Raw genomic sequence first — 22,422 nt, forward strand, 5'->3', positions numbered from 1 at the left:
AAAAAATTGTTGCTGATGGAGGGAACATTGACCAGACCTGTCAATTAGCCTTCTCCAATTGAGCTTTCTTATGTGCAGCATTTTTCAATGGCTAATGAACAGAACAAGTCACATATTTCTCTATTAGCTGCCATAGACTAAAAGAGCTGTGTGTGAGGAAAGTTGCTTGCGGGAGGCATTTTCCACAGAGAAAATCAGCCATGAACCTGTAATACCTATATGATATTATATTAAGGTCAGGGTCACGCTTGTGAGTGTGATGCGAGAAACTCTCATCAATACCTGGCACTGCCGCCGACACTCAGGACCGGAGCGTGCAGCTGTATGTATTTCTATGCAGCCACACGCTCCGGTCCGAGTGCCGGCGGCAGTGTCGGGTATTGATGCGGGAGTTTCTGGCATCACTCTCGCAAGTGTGACCCCGGCCTAAGAGTCACAAAATCAACTCCTCATCAGAACAAACGATGATATTGTGGTTTGATCTGATGAAGTTGTAAAACTTGGAAAGCATTGATGATCAAATGGCCTAAACTTGGATTTGTATCCCTTGTTCTTTCTCCACGGTGGTGCAGATTAACCCATTACTTGCAGTTTTGTTTCTTCCATTTTTCACCGTGGGTCTGCAGCAGCCTTTTAGGCCGGCATCACACTGGCGTATTGCATCCGATGCGAGATCATCGGATGCGATATGCTAATGACACTCGGCTCCTGCTCGCAGCAGAGCAGGAGCCGAGTGTCATGCGTCTGTGCTCCGATTCTCTCGCACAGGGAGGATTGGAGCACAGCTGCGGAGGAGGCAGAAAAATGAATTTCTCCATCTCCTCCATTGCTGGCGTCCGCTTATAGCGCACATCACTCGAATGATATCAGAGTGGTGTGCGTTGTCTCACTCGCACCCATAGGCTTATATGGGGGCGAGTGAGCCGAGAGTTTTCCTCGGTCCGAGACAATCGCAGCATGCTGCGATTGTCTCGGACCGAAGAAAACGGCCGACAAAAAGTCGGCTGCTGGGAGCTGCCCCATAGCTGAACATTGGTCCGAGTGCAATGCGATTTTTTATCGCATTGCACTCAGCCGTTTAAAACTCCAGTGTGACGCCGGCCTTACTCTCTCAGTGGTTATGTGCACACAGCACCAGGTGAGCACTATTGTGCATGTTCTTTTATTAATGTTTAATCCTGACAAAACCCTATTTTGGGCTTTTTGTCCTCTCCAGCATTTGTCTCTTTATTATAAAATCAACTCCTCAACATATTTGTTAAAATAAAGTGTACAATCCCTAAGTTTCTGTGGAGCCCATAACTGAACCCCACATGTTGTTTTATCACTTTCCTTTGTAGAGATCACAAAGCTCCTGTATCTTAAAGGTTCTGCAATTCGGAAACTGAAAGTACCTCTGTGATTTTCATCCGTAATCGATGATTTTCTGACTGTAGTCCTTCTAGTCGGGATGTGCTGGCTTGATTTACGCTGGTGACTGATGTTGATGTCTTTGAATCTTCTTTTTTCTGATTTTGTGTGAAATGAAATCTTCTGTTCTGAGTTGCTGCATCAGGATTCGTTCTTAGGGTTATTAACTATAAAAATAAAACAATATGTTATAAAGTTATTGTAGAACCTACAGTACTGAACAATCTTTTCTAACAGGCAGGTGTAACGTTAGGATGGCTATTTAGGTCATTTTTGTCATCCGCAATGCATATGTAATGTGCTTAATGGGTGTTTATACAAATAAACATTTCAATTATACATTAATAACTCCAGCAAGTTATTGTTTGTTGAACTAAAAAAGTTTTTTTTTCTTTTCTGGAAATGTATAGGCCTTAGTATTGCCGCGTTCAGAATCGCCTGCGTTCATTATAAAAAAATAATGAATCTGATCGCTAAATGGTGTAGTGAGAAAAAAACCTCAAAACTCCAGAATAACATTTTTTTGGTAGCCACTACATTGCAATAAAATGGAATAACGGGCGATCAAATGACTTTATTTGCACCAAAATAGTATCAATAAAAACGTCAGCTCAGCACGCAAAAAATAAGCTCTCACCCAGCCCCAGATCATGAGAAATGGAGACAGGAGATCTTGGAAAATGGCGCCATTTTTTTTTAACAAACATTGAATTTTTTTTCACCACTTAAATAAAAAAGAACCTAGACATGTTTGGTGTCTGTGAACTCGTAATGACCTGGAGAATCATAACGGTAGGTCAGTTTTAGCATTTAGTGAACATGGTAAAAAACAAAAACAAAAAACAAGTGTGGAATTGCACTTTTTTGCAATTTCACTTGGAATTTTTTCCCATTTTCCAGTACACAATATGTTAAAACCAATGGTGTCGTTCAAAAGTACAACTTGTCCCACAAATATAAGCCTGAGATGGCCATATTGACTGAAAAATAAAAAAGTTATGGCTTTGGGAATAAGGGAACCAAAAAATGAAAACACAAAAATGGAAAATGTCCCAGGGGTTAAGGGGTTAAAAAAAATAGATTTAGTAATCCTGTAATTTTCACACTGGCCACTGGGGCTTTTTAGATTTTTACTTCCTGTCTTTTCAGAAAGAGATAACAGTACTTTTTTATCTTTAGATAAGTTCCCATGATGAGTTTTTGATGAGTATAATTTTTATCGCATAAAAAAGTACAGTGTATTATAGTTCCAGCAAAGTATATGGAATTTATAGAAGTCTCATACCCACTGTACTATTTTTCTGCTGCATACATTGACCAGTGGTGAATTTTTAAAATCTTCAGCATGTTAGCTTCTCTTGTTGTTTGCGTGCTGATTTTTCCAATAGCATCCACTAATTACAACAGTACATTTTTAGCGTAGTGAAAATTGACAGTAAATGTATAATATTTTATTCATTTTTTATGTTCTCAAATTCAAGCTAAAATACTCTGGATTTTATCTGAGCTATAACAGTAAAAAGGTAAAACTTTGTCAATCAAAGACCCCAAGAGAGCAATAAAACGCTGTGTACATTAGAATAATAGTAGAGTACATAAAATATGCTTTTGGCTGTTGGTACCATATACTTTAAATAGACTGTCTGCAAATTCAGGGACACGGGTGGGGACATTTGAAATAATTGTGGCTCATTAGTCAGGCGCCAGTGCCATCCTAAGCTCGCAGCTGTGCTAGTTCACCATGTAAATTAGTGGAACATTGATTTGGTCTTATTAGATTAGTGCTGCTTAATGAATAGGGAGCGTCGCTAATTAATCTCTACTGTTGTCGGCAGTATCCAGTCTCCCATATGATGAAGGCGGACAAAATATTTAGGATGATAAGTTTCTACAGCCCCTAAGAATAGGCAGACTGGTGTCTAGGAACAGCTGGCAAGGACATGTGTGCATTTGCACTTTAAGTCCACTCAGTTTATGAAGCTACTATTAACTACAAAATCACTTGATAATCCTCTTGCAAAATGTGTAATCCACAAACAGTCTTGTTCTGTGAGGACGAAGAAGCAAAATAACAGATATAAAGATAGTAAAGGAATTTACCAGAGATACATGGAGAAACGTGGGACTGTAGGACAAAGCTTCAGCTATTATGGCTGTAATATACAGGTGCTTAAAATCCGAAATGTTGGCCTAGAGAAATGTATATTCAGTAAATGCACTCAATACTGGGTCAGGGCTCCTTTTGCATCAATTGCTGCATCAATGCGATGTGGCATAGAGGCAATCGGCCTGTAGCACTGCTGAGGAGTTATGGAAGCCCAAGTTGCTTTGATAGCAACCTTCAGCTTGTCTGCATTGTTGGGTCTGGTGTCTCTCATCTTCCTCTTGACAATACCCATAGATTCTTTATGGGGTTAAGGTCAGGTGAGTTTGCTGGCCAATCAAGCACAGTGATACTGTTGGTTTTAAACCAGGTATTGGTACTTTTGGCAGTGTGGACAGGTGCCAAGTCCTGCTGGACAATGAAATTTCCATCTCCAAAAAGCTTGTCAGCAGAGGGAGGCATGAAGAGCTCTAAAATTACCTGGTAGACGGCTGCGCTAACTTTAGTCTTGATAAAACACAGTGGACCTAGACCAGCAGATGACATGGCTCTCCAAACCATCACTGATTGTGGAAACTTTACGCTAGACCTCAAGCAGCTTGGATTGTGTGCCTCTCCACTCTTCCTGTACACTCTAGGATGTTGATTTCAAAATGAAATGCAAAATTTACTTTCATCTCAAAATAACACCTTGGACCACTGAGCAACAGGTAAAGATGCTTCTGGAGTTTTCTATTGGTCATGAGTGGCATGACACAAGGAATGCGACACTTGTAGCTCAAGTACTGGATACATCTGTCTGTAGTGGCTCTTGAAGCAATTACACCAGCAGCAGTCCGCTCGTTGTGAATCTCCCCCAAATTTTTGAATGGCCTTTTCTTAACAATCCTTTCAAGGCTGCAGTTATCCCAGTTGCTTGTGAATCCTTTTCTACCACACTTTTTCCTTTCACTCAACTTTCCACTAATATGCTTGGTTACAGCACTCTGTGAACAGGCAGCTTCTTTAGCAATGATTTTTTGTGGCTTACCCTCCTCGTGGAGTGTTTCAATGACTGCCTTCTGGACATCTGTCAAGTCAGCAGTCTTCCCCATGATTGTGGAGCCTACTGAAACAGACTAAGGGACCTTTTTAAAGGCTCAGGAAGCCGCCTTTGCAGGTGTTTTTGTCAATTATTCTAATTTACTGAGATAATAACTTTTGGGTTTCCATAATCATCAACATAAACAGAAATAAACACTTGAAATAGATCACTTTGTTTGTTTGTAATGACTCTATATGAGTTTCACTTTTTTGCATTGAAGAGCTGAAATAAATTAACTTTTTGATGATATTCTAATTTTCTGAGAAGAAACTGTAGATTTTTTTATTGTAACACTGAAATCTCAGATTGTTGATAATTAATGAAAATTGGTAAATTGATAAAGTATAGCTCTAACTTTAAGGTTAAATTCCCACAATGAGTTTTTGGTGAGTTTTTGATGATGCATATTTTCACTGCGCAAAAAAAGCAAAGACTTACAGTTCCAGCACACTGGAAGGGGCTTATAGAAATCCGCAACATGTCACACTCTCCTACGGGTATGCTGAGTTTTATGTGGAGATTGTAGTGCGGTTCTGCTGCGGAAATGTACTAAAAATTCATGTAAACTATGCATGCCTGAATCAATAAAGTTTTGTCGAAGCCAAATATCAGGATGCATCAAAAACAACGTAGCTTTATTTAAAACATGACATACTAAAAACAGATGAAAAACGCAATGTCGAAATAGAAAAAAAAATGTAAAAAAGCGCAATTAAAAAAGAAAGCAACTTAATTTAGAAAATAGGTGCAGGAATGCCGCAAAAATATGCAATATAAAAAAACATGGAAACATACTGTTAGGGTTGGCGGATTGCACTAAATAAATGTAATAAAGAAGTGCAATCGCAACCCGGGGTCCACCATGCAGAGATATAAAACTGCAGCTAATGTGAACAATGGCGGAACACACAGCGAGCGATTGCTAGTTAGACGTCATTCAGCTGTGTCACTCGCATGCAGAAACAGAATAATGCTCTGCTGTAGAGCTGTGTCACTCACACACAGTAACGGAATAGATGCTCTGCTAGAGAGCTGTGTCAGTCACAAATGTGTCAGAAATGATGACAGATAGGATCCCTGTTAACCTCACAGAAAATCGAAACCCTCACATGAGGTAGATAGCAAACAGTGGTTACACAGCCAGCAAAAACATTAGCCAATTCCTTTCCGGAGGTGCCAGAATTCTAATGGCTAAACGCCAGCCCTGAATTCACTCAGACATACTCCTCTCCGGAGGTGCCTGCATTCTAATGGCTTACCGCCGACCCTGAGCACATGCTAACAAAGAACACACTGTTGCAATGTCTCATACACACATGTAAAATGGTTGATACTATCGCAGCGGCGTGCGCCTCTGAGAGCCTTTTATATGTAAAGCTCAAGTAAGTCCAGTCAGACAGGACCTTGCCCGTGGACCAATCCAGAGCTGTCACATCACCAGATCACCTGACGACCGACCACCAATGAGGCCAATTTTTACAATCCTGACCACTGTCCATTTATGAGGTTATAACTCTGGAACGTTTCAACGGATCATGGTGATTCTGACCTTGTTTTCTTGTGACATATTGTACTTCATGATAGTGGTAAAATATCTGTGCTATGACTTGTGTTTATTTGTGAAAAAAATAGAAATTTGGTGAAAATTTTGAAAATTTCGCAATTTTCCAACTTTGAATTTTCATGCCCTTAAATCACAAAGATATGTCACACAAAATAGCTAATAAATAACATTTCCCACATGTCTACTTTACATCAGCACAATTTTGGAACCCAAATTTTTTTTGTTAGGAGGTTATAAGGGTTAAAAGATGACCAGCGATTTCTCATTTGTACAAAACCATTTTGATTAGGGACCACATCATATTTAAAGTCACTTTGAGGGGTCTATATGATAGAAAATACCAAAAAGTGACACCATTCTAAAAATTATACCTTTCAAGGTGCTCAAAACCACATTCAAGAAGTTTATTAACCCTTCAGGTGCTTCACAGGAATTTTTGGAATGTTTCAAAAAAATGAACATTTAATTTTTTTTCACAAAAATTTTTATTCAGATCCAATTTGTTTTATTTTACCAAGGGTAACAGGAAAAATTGGACCCCAAAAGTTCTTGTCCAATTTGTCCTGAGTACGCTGATACTCCATATATGGGGGTAAACCACTGTTTACTGTGGGTGCATGGCAGAGCTCAGAAAGGAAGGAGCACCGTTTGACTTTTTCAACACAGAATTGACTGGAATTGAGATCAGACGCCATGTCGAGTTTGGAGAGCCCCTGATGTGCCTAAACAGTGGAAACCCCCCACAAGTGACCCCATTTTGGAAACTAGACCACCCATGGACCTTGCTTAGATGTGTAATAACCACTTTGAAGCCCCAATTGCTTCACTAAAGTTTATAATGTAGAGCAGTTAAAGTAAAAAAAAACAAAACATTTTTTTTCCGCAAAAATGATCTTTTAGCCTGCAATTTTTTATTTTCTCAATGGTATCCTAAGAAATTGGACCCATACTTTGTTGCACAATTTGTCCTGAGTACGCTAATACCCCATATTTGGGGGAACAACTGTTTGGGCGCATGGCAGAGCTTGAAAGAGAAGGAGCACCATTTTGCAATGCAGACTTTGATGAAATGGTCTGCGGGCATCACATTGTGTTTGTAGAGCCCCTGATGTACCTAAAGAGTAGAAACCCCCACAAGTGACACCATATTGGAAACTAGACCCCCAAGGATTGTAGCTAGATGTGTTGTGAGAACTTTAAACTGCCAAGTGTTTCACTAAAGTTTATAACGCAAAGCCGTGAAAATAAAAAATCATTTTTTTTTTTACACAAAAATGATTTTTTTAGCCCCAATTTTGTATTTTCACAAAGGTAACAGGAGAAATTGGACCCCAAAAGTTGTCCAATTTGTCCTGAGTATGCTGATACCCCATATGTGGGAGAAAACTACTGTTTGGGCATATGTCGGGGCTCGGAAGGGAAGTTGTGATGTTTTGTAGTGCAGACTTTGATGGAATGGTCTGCGGGCGTCATGTTGCATTTGCAGAGCCACTGATGTGCCTAAACAGTAGAAACCCCACACAAGTGACCCCATTTTGGAAACTAGACCCCCCAAGGAACTTATCTAGATGTGTTGTGAGAACACATCTACATATGTGTTGTGAGAACTTTGAATCCCCAAGTGTTTCACTAAAGTTTATAATGCAGAGCCGTGAAAATAAAATATAATTTTTTTCCCACAAAAATTATTTTGTAGCCCCCAAATTTTTATTTTCACAAGAGCAACAGGAGAAATTGGACTGCAAAATTTATTGTACAATTAGTCCTAAGTACGCTGATACCCCATATGTGGGGGTAAACCACTGTTGGGGCGCATGGCAGAGCTCTGAATGGAAGGAGCACCATTTTACTTTTTCAATGCAGAATTGGCTGGAATTGAGATCGGACGCCATGTTGCGTTTGGAGAGCCCATGATGTGCCTAAACCGTGGAAACCCCCTAATTCTAACTTCAATCCTAACCCCAACACACCCCTAACCCTAATTCCAACCCTAACCACACCCCTAACCCTGACACTCCCCTAACCCTAATCACAACTCTAATCCCAACCCTAACCCTAATCCCAATCGTAAACGTAATCCAAACCCTAACCCCAACTCTAGCCCCAAACTTAACCCTAACTGTAGCCCGACCCTAACCCTAACTTTAGCCCAAACCCAACCCTAATGGGAAAATGGAAATAAACACTTTTATTATTTTATTATTTTTCCCTAACTAAGGAGGTGATAAAGGGGGGTTTGATTTACTATTTATAGCAGGTTTTTATAGTGGGTTTTTATGTTTGGCAGCTGTCATACATTAAAAGATGCTTTTTATTGCAAAAAAGTTTTTGCATCACCACATTTTGAGAGCTTTAATTTTTCCACATTTTGGCCCACAGAGTCATTTGAGGTCTTGATTTTTGCGGGACGTGTTGAAGTTTTTATTGGTACCATTTTTGGCCACATGACATTTTTTGATCGCTTTTTATTCTGATCTTTGTGAGCCAGAATGAACAAAAACCAGCAATTCATGAATTTCTTTTGGGGGGGCATTTATACTGTTCCGTGTGTAGTAAAATTGATAAAGCAGTTTTATTCTTTGGGTCAGTACAATGACAGCGATACCTCATTTATATTTTTTTTATGTTTTGGTGCTTTTATACAATAAAAACTATTTTATATAAAAAAATTATTCTTGCACCACTTTATTCTGAGAGCTATAACTTTTTTATTTTTCTGGTGATGGAGCTATATGGTGGTTTGTTTTTTGCAGGACATGATGACGTTTTCAGCGGTACCATGTTTATTTATATCCATCTTTTTGATCGGGTTATTCCACTTTTTCGACGGTGGTATGTTTATAAAGCATTGGTTTTTTTTTCATGGTGTTCACTAAAGGGGTTAACTAGTGGGACAGTTTTATAGGTCGGGTCATTACGCATGTGGCAATACTAAATATGTGTACTTTTATTGTTTAGATTTTTTTAAATTCAAATATTTATTTATTGATGGAATAAATATAGATTTTTTTTTTAAATAAATAATTTTTTTTAAATAATTGAAAAAAAAATTAAATTCATTCTAACTTTTTCACTGTGTCCCACTATGGGACACTCAATTTGTGCAGGCTGATCGCTTCTATAGTATGCAGATCTGCATGCTATAGAAGCTGTCAGCGCTGCAGCTTCTGTACACTGATCTTAGAGACTTCCTGACATGCACTGTGCATGACAGGAAGTCTCTCAGCTCTGGTAACCCGGATGTCATCATGATGACATCGGGTTACCATGGGAACACTTGGGACCTGGCGTCATGCCGCGGGGACTTTGATCCAAAGGCAGAGGGGCTGTCAGCCCCTCTGCCGGCTCTGGACCGCTGCGATCATGTTTAATCGCAGTGTTCCAGGGGTTAAAATGCCGGGAGCGGTCTGTGACTGCCCCTGGCACTTAGTGCCGGGTTTCAGCTGTGAGAATCAGCTGACACATGGCCGTGATCAGCCGTGCTTCCCCTGAGAGCGCGGCTGATCGCATTGGACGTACTATTCCATCCATAGGAATTAAGTCCCAGGTCACATGGACGGAATAGTCCATCCAATGCCAGAAATGGGTTAAGAGAATACGTAGCATAGCATTTGTTCCTGATCAAAATTATTACATAGATTAATGTTGAGAAAAAAGCTGAGAGCTCTGCCTCCAGGAACAGATTGGCCATCTAGCAATTCTGCCAGATTCCTGGTCAGCCGCTTGTCCGAAAGGGGGTGGGGGGCATGATTATTAGGAAAAAAGGTATAGGGGAAGCTGGGGGATTATAAAGAGGTTGCTAGAAAAGTGATAAGCCAAATATGTCTTTACATTACTTTCTACAGTGACGATGGCGAGTTTTGAATGTAATAATTGGTCATGGCCATCTGGGCTGAATGAAAATGAAAAGGCAAAGTAAGTGACAATGAACATCACCAGTAAGTGACGGGATTTAACTGTCCACTATATACAAATATACAGTGCTTGTATAAAAGTATTCCTAACCCATGAACTTTTCCACATTTGTTCATGTTACACCCACAAACTTAAATGTATTTTATTAGGATTTTATGTGATATACCAACGCTAAGAAGGAAGTGTTTGCAAAGTGTAAAAGAAATGATACATGGTTTTTAAATATTTTAAAAATATAAATCTGAAAATTGTGACGTGCATTTGTATTCAGCCTCTATGAGTTAAAACTTTGAAGGACCACTTTTTGCTGAAATTACTGCTGCAAGTCTTTTGGGGTATGTCTCTACCAGCTTTTCACATCGACAAGCTGAAATTTTTGTCCATTCAAATTAACTCTAGCTCAGTTAGATTGAATGCAGAGCGTCTGTGAACAGCAATTTTCAATTCTTGTCACCGATTCTCAATGGCATTTAGTTTTGAACTTTGACTGGGCCATTCAAAGTCATAACTATGCTTTGATCAAAAACATTCCATTGTAAGTTTGGCAGTAGGTGTAGGGCTGTTCTCCTGCTGGAAGGTGAACCTTTGACCCAGTTTAAAGTATTTTGTAGCCTCTAACAAGGCTGTTCTGTATTTAGCTCTATACATATTTCCAATCAATTTACACTAGCTTCCCTGTCCTTGCTACGGTAAAGCATCCCCACAGCATGGTGCTGCCACCACCACGTTTGATGGTGGAGATGGTGTTTTCAGGGTGATGTGCAATGTTAGTTTTTCCACAAACATAGCAATTTGGTTTTAACCCAAAACATGCTACTTTGCTCTCATCTGATCAGAGCATCGTCTTTTACATGGTAGTTGTATCCCCTACATTATTGTGTATTATATTGCAGTATTGATGCCAATATTGCTCATTGTACAGTTATGTTTGCTATAGGGGCTGCCCATCTCTGAGTAAAATTTCAGCAAGTCTTGCAGTTTGACAAATCCTAATGATATGTAGTTTTTTTTAGAATTTTACACTTGAACTAAATCTTAGTAAAGTTAAAATTCTGTATATCGGCTTTATTCGTTGAGACAGCAGTTTTCTCTCGTTATGCTTTACAATATTGCAGTTCACTGCCAACTGCTGAGCTTTTTGTGCAAGCTGCTGAATTACCTATGTGCTACAGTGAGGCTTTGAGGATCTTAGGATGTTCGAAATATCTAAGATCTTTAAAACTGTTTATAATGTTGGAGCTGATAAAATCAGATATATAGAAAGTTTTGTAGGTAGACGAGAACTCTGAAGGAAAAAGTGAAAGGTGCCTATGCTGGTTTAGTTTTCTGATGTTTTGAAATCAGCCTGGAGGTGAGGACTCAGCATTGGATGTCTGACAAGGAGCTACAATTGGTGATTGTTCTTGAGCTTGGTTGAGTTTTACATATTTAATTTCATGACACAGAACAAAACTACTTTTGGTCAGAAATTCACCTGCATACAAAATAAAGTACCCCGATCTTGTAAAACTTACACTGTGTGCACTCTGGCCCATATCTATCAGTATTTGGAGTATTTTTTTTGGGGGGGGGATTTTACTACGAAACAATGTGAAAACAGGGATTTTTGTGTACTCATCGTAAAATCCTTTTCTCCGAGCATGGTTTGCTTTTTCAAACTATACTTTTCTGTGAAATGCTGCAATGTTTCAGAGAAAGATATACATGGCTGTAATCATCCTGCCAAGCTCGGGTTCATGCTTCACCTCAGTTTGGAATCAGGAATTTAATGACAGGTTTTAGTTAAAAGTTTTGCTTTAAACTCTTCAGGAGACATTTTGTTAGGTTTTATGCCACACACCAGACAAAGTGAAATTGCACTAATTTTTTTTTTTCAATTGCTGCCATAAATGTGTCCAAATCCTGTCCAAGCTGAAAGGCTTGACCATATATCTCTCCAGCTTTACAAATTGATGTGCATGGCACCCATGGCTCTATCTTATGGTGTCAGTGGTTCATAAGTGTGTCTAAATACAGTTTCTCCTTCGCCTCATTGGGGGACACAGACCATGGGTTGTATGCTGCTTGCCACTAGGAGGCTGACACTAAATTAACACAAAAAAAGTTAGCTCCTTCTCTGCAGTATTCACCCTCGTGCTGGCAAAGCAGCAAAAACAATATAAGCCGATAGGCTAACAGGGTGGGTGCTGTGTCCCCCAATGAGTGACTCTGAGAAAAGGATTTTATGTGAGTACACAAAAATCCCTTTTTCTCCTTCTCCTCATTGGGGGACACAGACCATGGGACATCCCAAAGCAGTCCCTGGGTGGGAAAACAACACACAGGATTAGGCTTCATGCAACAACTGCCTACATGTGAACCACCGCTGTTGTGAATTCTGCTCTTGGGTTCCCTCCGGTGGTTGTTGGTAGTAATGCAGTTGTCCCTGGGTTGCAATCCTGGGCAGGTGTCCCTGCTGATTGCAGCTCTGACTGGGATATTTAGGTGTGCAGGATTCATTAGCCCTTGCCAGTTGTCCATTGTTCTTGGAGATTTTGCATCTCTGTCTGGTTCCTCCAGCCCTGCTGCCAAATCAGCAAAGATAAGTGTCTGGTTTTGTTTCTACAGCACACATGCTGTGTGCTTTACAATTCAGTACTATTCAATGTTTTTTCTTGTCCAGCTTAGACTGTGTATGGATATTTCAATCAAGTTGGATTCTCAGGAGATGCAGATATACATTCCATGTCTTTAGTTAGATGGTGGAATTTTTGTATTATCTGCTGTGGATATTTTTAGGGTTTTAATACTGACCGCTTAGTATTCTGTCCTATCCTTTCCTATTTAGCTAGCGTGGCCTCTTTTGCTAAATCCTGATTTCTGCCTGCATGTGTCTTTCCTCTAATACTCACAGTCAATATTTGTGGGGGGCTGCCTATCCTTTGGGGTTCTGCTCTGAGGCAAGATAGAATTCCCATTTCCATCTATAGGGGTATTTAATCCTCCGGCTGTGTCGAGGTGTCTAGGATGTGTTAGGTACACCCCACGGCTACTTCTAGTTGCGATGACAGTTTAGGGTTTGCGGTCAGTACAGGTTCCACCTACTCCTGAGAAAGTCTCATGCGGCTCCAAGGTCACCGGATCATAACAGTACAACTGGACGTCAATGAGTTAAATGCATCTCAGAAGAAGGGAAGAAAGAGCCATTTTTTTCTGTAGCATGCTTTGTCTTTTCTTCCCTCTTTTTCTCTGGGTGGCTGAGTCTTGTGCTAGCATGGATGTTCAGGGATTAGCTTCTCGTGTAGACCAGCTTGCTGCTAGGGTACAGGGTATTTCTGATTATATTGTTCAGACTCCAGTTTTAGAGCCTAAGATTCCTACTCCTAATTTGTTTTTGGGGACAAGTCCAAATTTTTGAGTTTTAAAAACAACTGTAAACTGTTTTTTGCTCTGAGACCTTGATCCTCTGGTGATTCTATTCAGCAGGTTAAAATTGTCATCTCCCTGCTGCGTGGTGATCCTCAGGATTGGGCATTTTCCCTGGAATCTGGGAATCCAGCCTTGCTTAATGTAGACGCCTTTTTTCAGGCTTTAGGATTATTATATGATGAACCAAAATCTGTGGATCAAGCGGAGAAGACCTTGTTGGTCCTGTCTCAGGGTCAAGAAGCGGCAGAATTGTATTGTCAGAAATTTAGAAAATGGTCTGTGTTGACTAAATGGAATGATGATGCTTTGGCGGCAATTTTCAGAAAGGGTCTTTCTGAATCCGTTAAAGATGTTATGGTGGGGTTTCCCACGCCTTTCGGTCTGAGTGATTCTATGTCTCTGGCCATTCAGATTGATCGGCGTTTGCGGGAGCGCAGAACTATGCGCGCTGTGGCGTTGTCCTCAGAGCAGATGCCTGAGTCAATGCAGTGTGATAGGATTCTGTCTAGAACGGAACAACAGGGATTCAGACGTCAGAATAGGTTGTGTTTTTATTGTGGCGATGCTTCTCATGTCATTTCAGTCTGCCCTAGGCGTACAAAGAGGATCGCTAGTTCATTTACCATCAGTACTGTACAGCCTAAATTTTTATTATCTGTGTCCTTGATCTGCTCATTATCATCATTTTCTGTCATGGCGTTTGTGGATTCAGGCGCCGCCTTGAACTTAATGGACTTTGAGTTTGCCAGGCGTTGTGGTTTTCCCTTGCAGTCTTTGCAGAACCCTATTCCTTTAAGGGGCATTTATGCTACACCTTTGGCTAAAAATAAGCCCCAGTTCTGGACACAGGTGACCATGTGCATGGCGCCAGCACATCAGGAAGATTGTCGATTTCTGGTGTTGCATAATTTACATGATGCTATCGTGCTGGGTTTTCCGTGGTTTCAGGCACATAATCCTGTGTTGGATTGGAAGTCTATGTCTGCGACTAGTTGGGGATGTCAGGGGGTTCATAATGATGTTCCTTTGATGTCAATCTTCTCTTCTTCCACTTCTGAAATTCCAGAGTTTTTGTCTGATTTTCAAGATGTATTCGATGAGCCCAAGTCCAGTTCCCTTCCACCGCATAGGGACTGTGATTGTGCGATTGACTTGATTCCAGGCTGTAAGTTTCCTAAGGGCCGACTTTTCAACCTGTCTGTGCCTGAACATACCGCCATGCGGAGTTATGTTAAGGAGTCTTTGGAGAAAGGACATATTCGGCCATCTTCTTCACCGTTGGGAGCAGGATTTTTTTTTGTTGCTAAGAAGGATGGCTCCTTGAGACCCTGTATTGATTATCGCCTCTTGAATAAGATCACGGTCAAGTTTCAATACCCTTTACTTCTGCTTTCCGACTTGTTTGCTAGGATTAAGGGGGCTAGTTGGTTTACTAAGATTGACCTTCGGGGGGCATATAATCTTGTTCGTATTAAGCAGGGTGATGAATGGAAAACTGCGTTTAATACGCCTGAAGGCCATTTTGAATACCTTGTGATGCCATTCGGGCTCTCTAATGCTCCATCTGTTTTTCAGTCCTTCATGCACGATATCTTCCGGACTTATCTTGATAAATTCATGATTGTATATTTGGATGACATTTTAATTTTTTCCGATGATTGGGAGTCTCATATGAAACAGGTCAGGATGGTATTTCAGATCCTTCGTGATAATGCTTTGTTTGTGAAGGGGTCTAAGTGTCTCTTTGGAGTGCAGAAGGTTTCTTTTTTGGGCTTTATTTTTTCTCCCTCATCTATAGAGATGGATCCGGTTAAGGTTCAGGCCATTCATGATTGGATTCAACCAACATCTGTGAAGAGCCTTCAGAAATTTTTGGGCTTTGCTAATTTTTATCACCGTTTCATTGCTAACCTCTCCAGTGTGGTTAAACCCTTGACCGATTTGACGAAGAAAGGCGCTGATGTGACGAATTGGTCCTCTGCGGCTGTCTCTGCCTTTCAGGAGCTTAAACACCAATTTACTTCTGCCCCGGTGTTGCGTCAACCAGATGTTTCTCTTCCGTTTCAGGTTGAGGTTGACGCTTCTGAGATTGGGGCAGGGGCCGTTTTGTCTCAGAGGGATCCTGTTGGTTCCTTGATGAAACCGTGTGCCTTCTTTTCCCGTAAGTTTTCGCCCGCTGAACGCAACTATTATGTCTGCAATCGGGAGTTGTTGGCTATGAAGTGGGTGTTTGAGGAGTGGCGACATTGGCTCGAGGGAGCTAAGCACCGTATTGTGGTCTTGACCGATCATAAAAATCTGATTTACCTCGAGTCTGCCAGGCGGCTGAATCCTAGACAGGCTCGATGGTCCTTGTTTTTTTCCTGTTTTGATTTCGTGGTCTCGTATCTTCAGGGTTCTAAGAATATTAAGGCTGATGCCCTCTCTAGGAGTTTTTTGCCTGATTCTCCTGAGGTCCTTGAACCGGTCGTTATTCTGAAAGAAGGGGTGGTCCTTTCTGCCATTTCCCCTGATTTATGACGGGTTCTTCAGGAATTTCAGGCTGACAAACCTGACCGCTGTCCAGTGGGGAAACTGTTTGTTCCTGATAGATGGACTAGTAGAGTGATTTCTGAGGTTCATTGTTCTGTGTTGGCTGGCCATCCTGGTATTTTTGGTACCAGAGATTTGGTTGATAGGTCCTTTTGGTGGCCTTCTTTGGCACGTGATGTGCATTCTTTTGTGCAGTCCTGTGGGACTTGTGCGCGGGCCAAGCCTTGTTGTTCCCGTGCTAGTGGGTTGCTTTTGCCTTTGCCGGTCCCTGAGAGGCCCTGGACGCATATTTCTATGGATTTTATTTCTGATCTTCCAGTTTCCCAGAAGATGTCTGTCATCTGGGTTGTTTGTGACCGGTTCTCTAAGATGGTCCATTTGGTGCCTTTGCCTAAATTGCCTTCCTCTTCTGATTTGGTTCCGTTGTTTTTTCAGCATGTGGTTCGTTTGCATGGTATTCCGGAGAATATTGTGTCCGACAGAGGGTCCCAGTTTGTTTCTCGGTTTTGTCGGGCCTTTTGTGCTAAGCTGGGCATTGATTTGTCTTTTTCTTCCGCATTTCATCCTCAGACAAATGGCCAGACCGAGCGAACTAATCAGACTTTAGAAACTTATCTGAGATGCTTTATGTCTGCTGATCAGGATGATTGGGTGGCTTTCTTGCCATTGGCCGAGTTTGCCCTTAATAATCGGGCTAGTTCGGCTACCTTGGTTTCGCCCTTCTTTTGTAATTTTGGTTTTCATCCTCGTTTTTCTTTGGGGCAGGTTGAGCCTTCTGACTGTCCTGGTGTGGATTCTGTGGTTGACAGGTTGCAGCAGATTTGGGCTCATGTGGTGGACAATTTGGTATTGTCTCAGGAGGAGGCTCAACGTTTTGCTAACCGTCGTCGGTGTGTTGGTTCCCGGCTTCGGGTTGGGGATCTGGTCTGGTTGTCTTCCCGTCATGTTCCTATGAAGGTTTCTTCCCCTAAGTTTAAGCCTCGCTTTATTGGTCCTTATAGGATTTCTGAGATTATTAATCCGGTGTCTTTTCGATTGGCCCTTCCGGCTTCTTTTGCTATCCATAATGTCTTCCATAGATCTTTATTGCGGAAATATGTGGTGCCCGTTGTTCCCTCTGTTGATCCTTCAGCCCCTGTGTTGGTTGATGGGGAGTTGGAGTATGTGGTTGAGAAGATTTTGGATTCTCGCTTTTCGAGGCGGAGGCTTCAGTACCTTGCTAAATGGAAGGGTTATGGCCAGGAGGATAATTCTTGGGTTTTTGCCTCTGATGTCCATGCTGCTGATTTGGTCCGTGCCTTTCATCTGGCTCGTCCTGATCGACCTGGGGGCTCTGGTGAGGGTTCGGTGACCCCTCTTCAAGGGGGGGGGTACTGTTGTGAATTCTGCTCTTGGGTTCCCTCCGGTGGTTGTTGGTAGTAATGCAGTTGTCCCTGGGTTGCAATCCTGGGCAGGTGTCCCTGCTGATTGCAGCTCTGACTGGGATATTTAGGTGTGCAGGATTCATTAGCCCTTGCCAGTTGTCCATTGTTCTTGGAGATTTTGCATCTCTGTCTGGTTCCTCCAGCCCTGCTGCCAAATCAGCAAAGATAAGTGTCTGGTTTTGTTTCTACAGCACACATGCTGTGTGCTTTACAATTCAGTACTATTCAATGTTTTTTCTTGTCCAGCTTAGACTGTGTATGGATATTTCAATCAAGTTGGATTCTCAGGAGATGCAGATATACATTCCATGTCTTTAGTTAGATGGTGGAATTTTTGTGTTATCTGCTGTGGATATTTTTAGGGTTTTAATACTGACCGCTTAGTATTCTGTCCTATCCTTTCCTATTTAGCTAGCGTGGTGTTGTGAACTCTATTTTTGGGCTCCCTCTAGTGGTCACAAGCGGTACTGTGTAGTGTTGTCTTTCTGCATGTTGGCAGCATCAGCTGGTTCGTTATCCTTGGTTGGTTTCCTATTTAGCTCACCTGGGTACTCAGTTCCTTGCCTGCTCTCAATGTATTCAGTGTGTTGTGAATTTGCTTTTTGCTCCCTCTAGTGGTTACTAGTTTTTTGACTCTGGTTTTTCTGTTATTCCTTTTATCCGCACCTGGGTCGTTAGTTAGGGGTGTTGCTATATAAGTTCCCTGGACCTTCAGTTCAATGCCTGGCAACGTAGTTATCAGAGCTAGTCTGCTGTGCTCTTGTCTACTGATCCTGGTTCCAGTTTTATCAGCTAAGTCTGCCTTTTGTTTTTTGCTATTTGTTTTGGTTTTGTATTTTTGTCCAGCTTGTTCCAAATCTATATCCTGACCTTTGCTGGAAGCTCTAGGGGGCTGGTGTTCTCCCCCCGGACCGTTAGACGGTTCGGGGGTTCTTGAATTTCCAGTGTGGATTTTGATAGGGTTTTTGTTGACCATATAAGTTACCTTTCTTTATTCTGCTATCAGTAAGCGGGCCTCTCTGTGCTAAACCTGGTTCATTTCTGTGTTTGTCATTTCCTCTTACCTCACCGTCATTATTTGTGGGGGGCTTCTATCCAGCTTTGGGGTCCCCTTCTCTGGAGGCAAGAAAGGTATTTGTTTTCCTCTACTAGGGGTAGCTAGATTCTCCGGCTGGCGCGTGTCATCTAGAATCAACGTAGGAATGATCCCCGGCTACTTCTAGTGTTGGCGTTAGGAGTAGATATATGGTCAACCCAGTTACCACTGCCCTATGAGCTGGATTTTTGTATTCTGCAGACTTCCACGTTCCTCTGAGACCCTCGCCATTGGGGTCATAACAGTTTGCCAGGCCGATATTAAATGTTTAATGCATTGCAGAAGAGGGATTATAAGAAAGAAGATTCTGAGTTTTTTTTTTCTTCTTCCCCTTTACCTCAGAGTGGCTATGCTTGCTGCAGACATGAATGTCCAGACCTTGATTACAAGTGTGGACCAGCTGGCTACTCGTGTGCAGGGCATACAAGACTATGTTATCAGAAATCCTAGGTCAGAACCTAAAATACCGATTCATGAACTGTTTTCCGGAGACAGGTTTAAGTTTAGGAATTTCGTGAATAATTGTAAATTGTTTTTGTCCCTGAGACCCTGTTCATCTGGAGATTCTGCTCAGCAAGTAAAAATTGTTATTTCGTTCTTACGGGGCGACCCTCAGGATTGGGCTTTTTCGCTGGCGCCAGGAGATCCGGCATTGGCTGATCTTGATGCGTTTTTTCCGGCGCTCGGTTTACTTTATGAGGAACCCAATCTTGAGATTCAGGCAGAAAAAGCCTTGCTGGCTATGTCTCAGGGGCAGGACGAGGCTGAAGTGTATTGCCAAAAATTTCGGAAATGGTCCGTGCTGACACATTGGAACGAGTGTGCACTGGCCGCTAATTTTAGAAATGGCCTTTCTGAAGCCATTAAGAATGTTATGGTGGGTTTTCCCATTCCCACAGGTCTGAATGATACTATGGCACTGGCTATTCAAATTGACCGGCGGTTGCGGGAGCGCAAAACCGCAAATTCCCTCATGGTGTTGTCTGAACAGACACCTAATTCGGTGCAATGTGATAGAAAAACCGCAAATTCCCTCATGGTGTTGTCTGAACAGACACCTGATTTAATGCAATGTGATAGAATCCTGACTAGAAATGAGCGGAAAATTCATAGACGCCGGAATGGCTTGTGCTACTACTGTGGTGATTCTACACATGTTATCTCAGCATGCTCTAAACGTATAGCTAAGGTTGTTAGTCCTGTCACCATTGGTAATTTGCAACCTAAATTTATTCTGTCTGTAACTTTGATTTGCTCACTGTCATCTTATCCTGTCATGGCGTTTGTAGATTCAGGTGCTGCCCTGAGTCTCATGGATCTCTCATTTGCTAAGCGCTGTGGTTTTACTCTTGAACCATTAGAAAATCCCATACCTCTTAGGGGTATTGATGCTACACCATTGGCAGCAAATAAACCGCAGTATTGGACACAGGTTACCATGTGCATGACTCCTGAACACCGCGAGGTGATACGTTTCCTGGTTTTACATAAAATGCATGATTTGGTTGTTTTAGGGCTGCCATGGTTACAGACCCATAATCCAGTCCTGGACTGGAAAGCTATGTCAGTCTCAAGTTGGGGCTGTCGTGGTATTCATGGGGATTCCCTGCCTGTGTCTATTGCTTCTTCTACGCCTTCGGAAGTTCCGGAGTATTTGTCTGATTATCAGGATGTCTTCAGTGAGTCTGAGTCCAGTGCACTGCCTCCTCATAGGGACTGTGACTGTGCTATAGATTTGATCCCAGGCAGTAAATTTCCTAAGGGAAGACTGTTTAATCTGTCGGTACCTGAACATACCGCTATGCGTTCATATATCAAGGAGTCTCTGGAGAAAGGACATATTCGTCCGTCTTCTTCCCCTCTTGGTGCGGGATTCTTTTTTGTGGCAAAAAAGGACGGATCTTTGAGACCTTGTATTGATTATCGGCTTTTAAACAAGATCACTGTCAAATTTCAGTATCCTTTACCGCTGTTGTCTGACTTGTTTGCCCGGATTAAGGGTGCCAAGTGGTTCACCAAGATAGACCTTCGTGGTGCGTACAACCTTGTGCGCATTAAGCAAGGTGATGAATGGAAAACCGCATTCAATACGCCCGAAGGTCATTTTGAGTACTTGGTGATGCCTTTTGGGCTCTCCAATGCACCTTCAGTTTTTCAGTCCTTTATGCATGACATTTTCCGGAAATATCTGGATAAATTTTTGATTGTTTATCTGGATGATATTTTGGTTTTTTCTGATGATTGGGATTCGCATGTGGAGCAGGTCAGGTTGGTCTTTAAAATTTTGCGTGAAAATTCTTTGTTTGTCAAGAGCTCAAAGTGTCTCTTTGGTGTACAGAAGGTTCCCTTTTTGGGGTTCATTTTTTCCCCTTCTGCTGTGGAGATGGACCCAGTCAAGGTCCGAGCTATTCTTGATTGGACTCAGCCCTCGTCAGTTAAGAGTCTTCAGAAGTTCTTGGGCTTCGCTAACTTCTACCGTCGTTTTATCGCTAATTTTTCTAGCATTGTGAAACCTTTGACGGATATGACCAAGAAGGGCTCCGATGTAGCTAACTGGGCTCCTGCTGCCGTGGAGGCTTTCCAGGAGTTGAAACGCCGGTTTACTTCGGCGCCTGTTTTGTGCCAGCCTGACGTCTCACTTCCCTTTCAGGTTGAGGTGGATGCTTCGGAGATTGGGGCAGGGGCCGTTTTGTCGCAGAGAGGCCCTGGTTGCTCTGTTATGAAACCTTGTGCCTTTTTCTCTAGGAAGTTTTCGCCTCCCGAGCGAAATTATGATGTGGGCAATCGGGAGTTGTTGGCCATGAAATGGGCATTTGAGGAGTGGCGTCATTGGCTCGAGGGTGCTAAGCATCGTGTGGTGGTCTTGACTGATCACAAAAATCTGATGTATCTCGAGTCTGCTAAACGCCTTAATCCGAGACAGGCCCGCTGGTCATTGTTTTTCTCCCGCTTTGATTTTGTTGTCTCGTATTTACCAGGTTCAAAGAATGTGAAGGCCGATGCTCTTTCTAGGAGCTTTGTGCCTGATGCTCCTGGAGTCGCTGATCCTGTTGGTATTCTTAAAGATGGAGTTATCTTGTCAGCTATTTCTCCGGATCTGCGACGTGTGTTGCAGAGATTTCAGGCTGATAGGCCTGAGTCTTCTCCACCTGACAGACTGTTTGTCCCGGATAAGTGGACCAGCAGAGTCATTTCCGAGGTTCATTCCTCGGTGTTGGCAGGTCACCCGGGAATTTTTGGCACCAGAGATCTGGTGGCCAGGTCCTTTTGGTGGCCTTCCTTGTCAAGGGATGTGCGGTCATTTGTGCAGTCCTGTGGGACCTGTGCTCGAGCTAAGCCTTGCTGTTCTCGTGCCAGCGGTTTGCTCTTGCCCTTGCCTGTCCCGAAGAGACCTTGGACACATATCTCCATGGATTTCATTTCTGATCTTCCGCTATCTCAGGGCATGTCCGTTATCTGGGTGATATGTGATCGCTTCTCCAAGATGGTCCATTTGGTTCCTTTGCCTAAGCTGCCTTCCTCTTCCGATCTGGTTCCTGTGTTTTTCCAGAACGTGGTTCGTTTGCACGGCATCCCTGAGAATATTGTGTCAGACAGAGGATCCCAGTTCGTTTCCAGGTTCTGGCGATCCTTTTGTAGTAGGATGGGCATTGATTTGTCGTTTTCGTCTGCTTTCCATCCTCAGACTAATGGACAGACGGAGCGAACCAATCAGACTTTGGAGGCTTATTTGAGGTGTTTTGTCTCTGCTGATCAGGACGATTGGGTGACATTCTTGCCGTTGGCTGAGTTTGCCCTTAATAATCGGGCTAGTTCCGCCACCTTGGTTTCGCCTTTTTTCTGCAACTCTGGTTTCCATCCTCGCTTTTCTTCGGGTCATGTGGA

General features: G+C 42.3%; 1 protein-coding gene across 1 annotated transcript in view; it reads right to left on the reverse strand.

Moving 5' to 3' along the window:
* Positions 1-22,422, reverse strand: part of GABBR2 (gamma-aminobutyric acid type B receptor subunit 2) — a 1,202,616-nt gene that overhangs the window by 106,413 nt on the left and 1,073,781 nt on the right. Inside the window, exon 16 of the mRNA XM_077269688.1 lies at positions 1,395-1,577. Within this exon, the coding sequence (XP_077125803.1) occupies positions 1,395-1,577 (183 nt within the window). The remainder of the gene's footprint in view (positions 1-1,394; positions 1,578-22,422) is intronic.

The sequence above is a fragment of the Ranitomeya variabilis genome, chromosome 6 (genome assembly GCF_051348905.1).
Source record: "Ranitomeya variabilis isolate aRanVar5 chromosome 6, aRanVar5.hap1, whole genome shotgun sequence".
Classification (NCBI taxonomy): Eukaryota; Metazoa; Chordata; class Amphibia; order Anura; family Dendrobatidae; genus Ranitomeya; species Ranitomeya variabilis.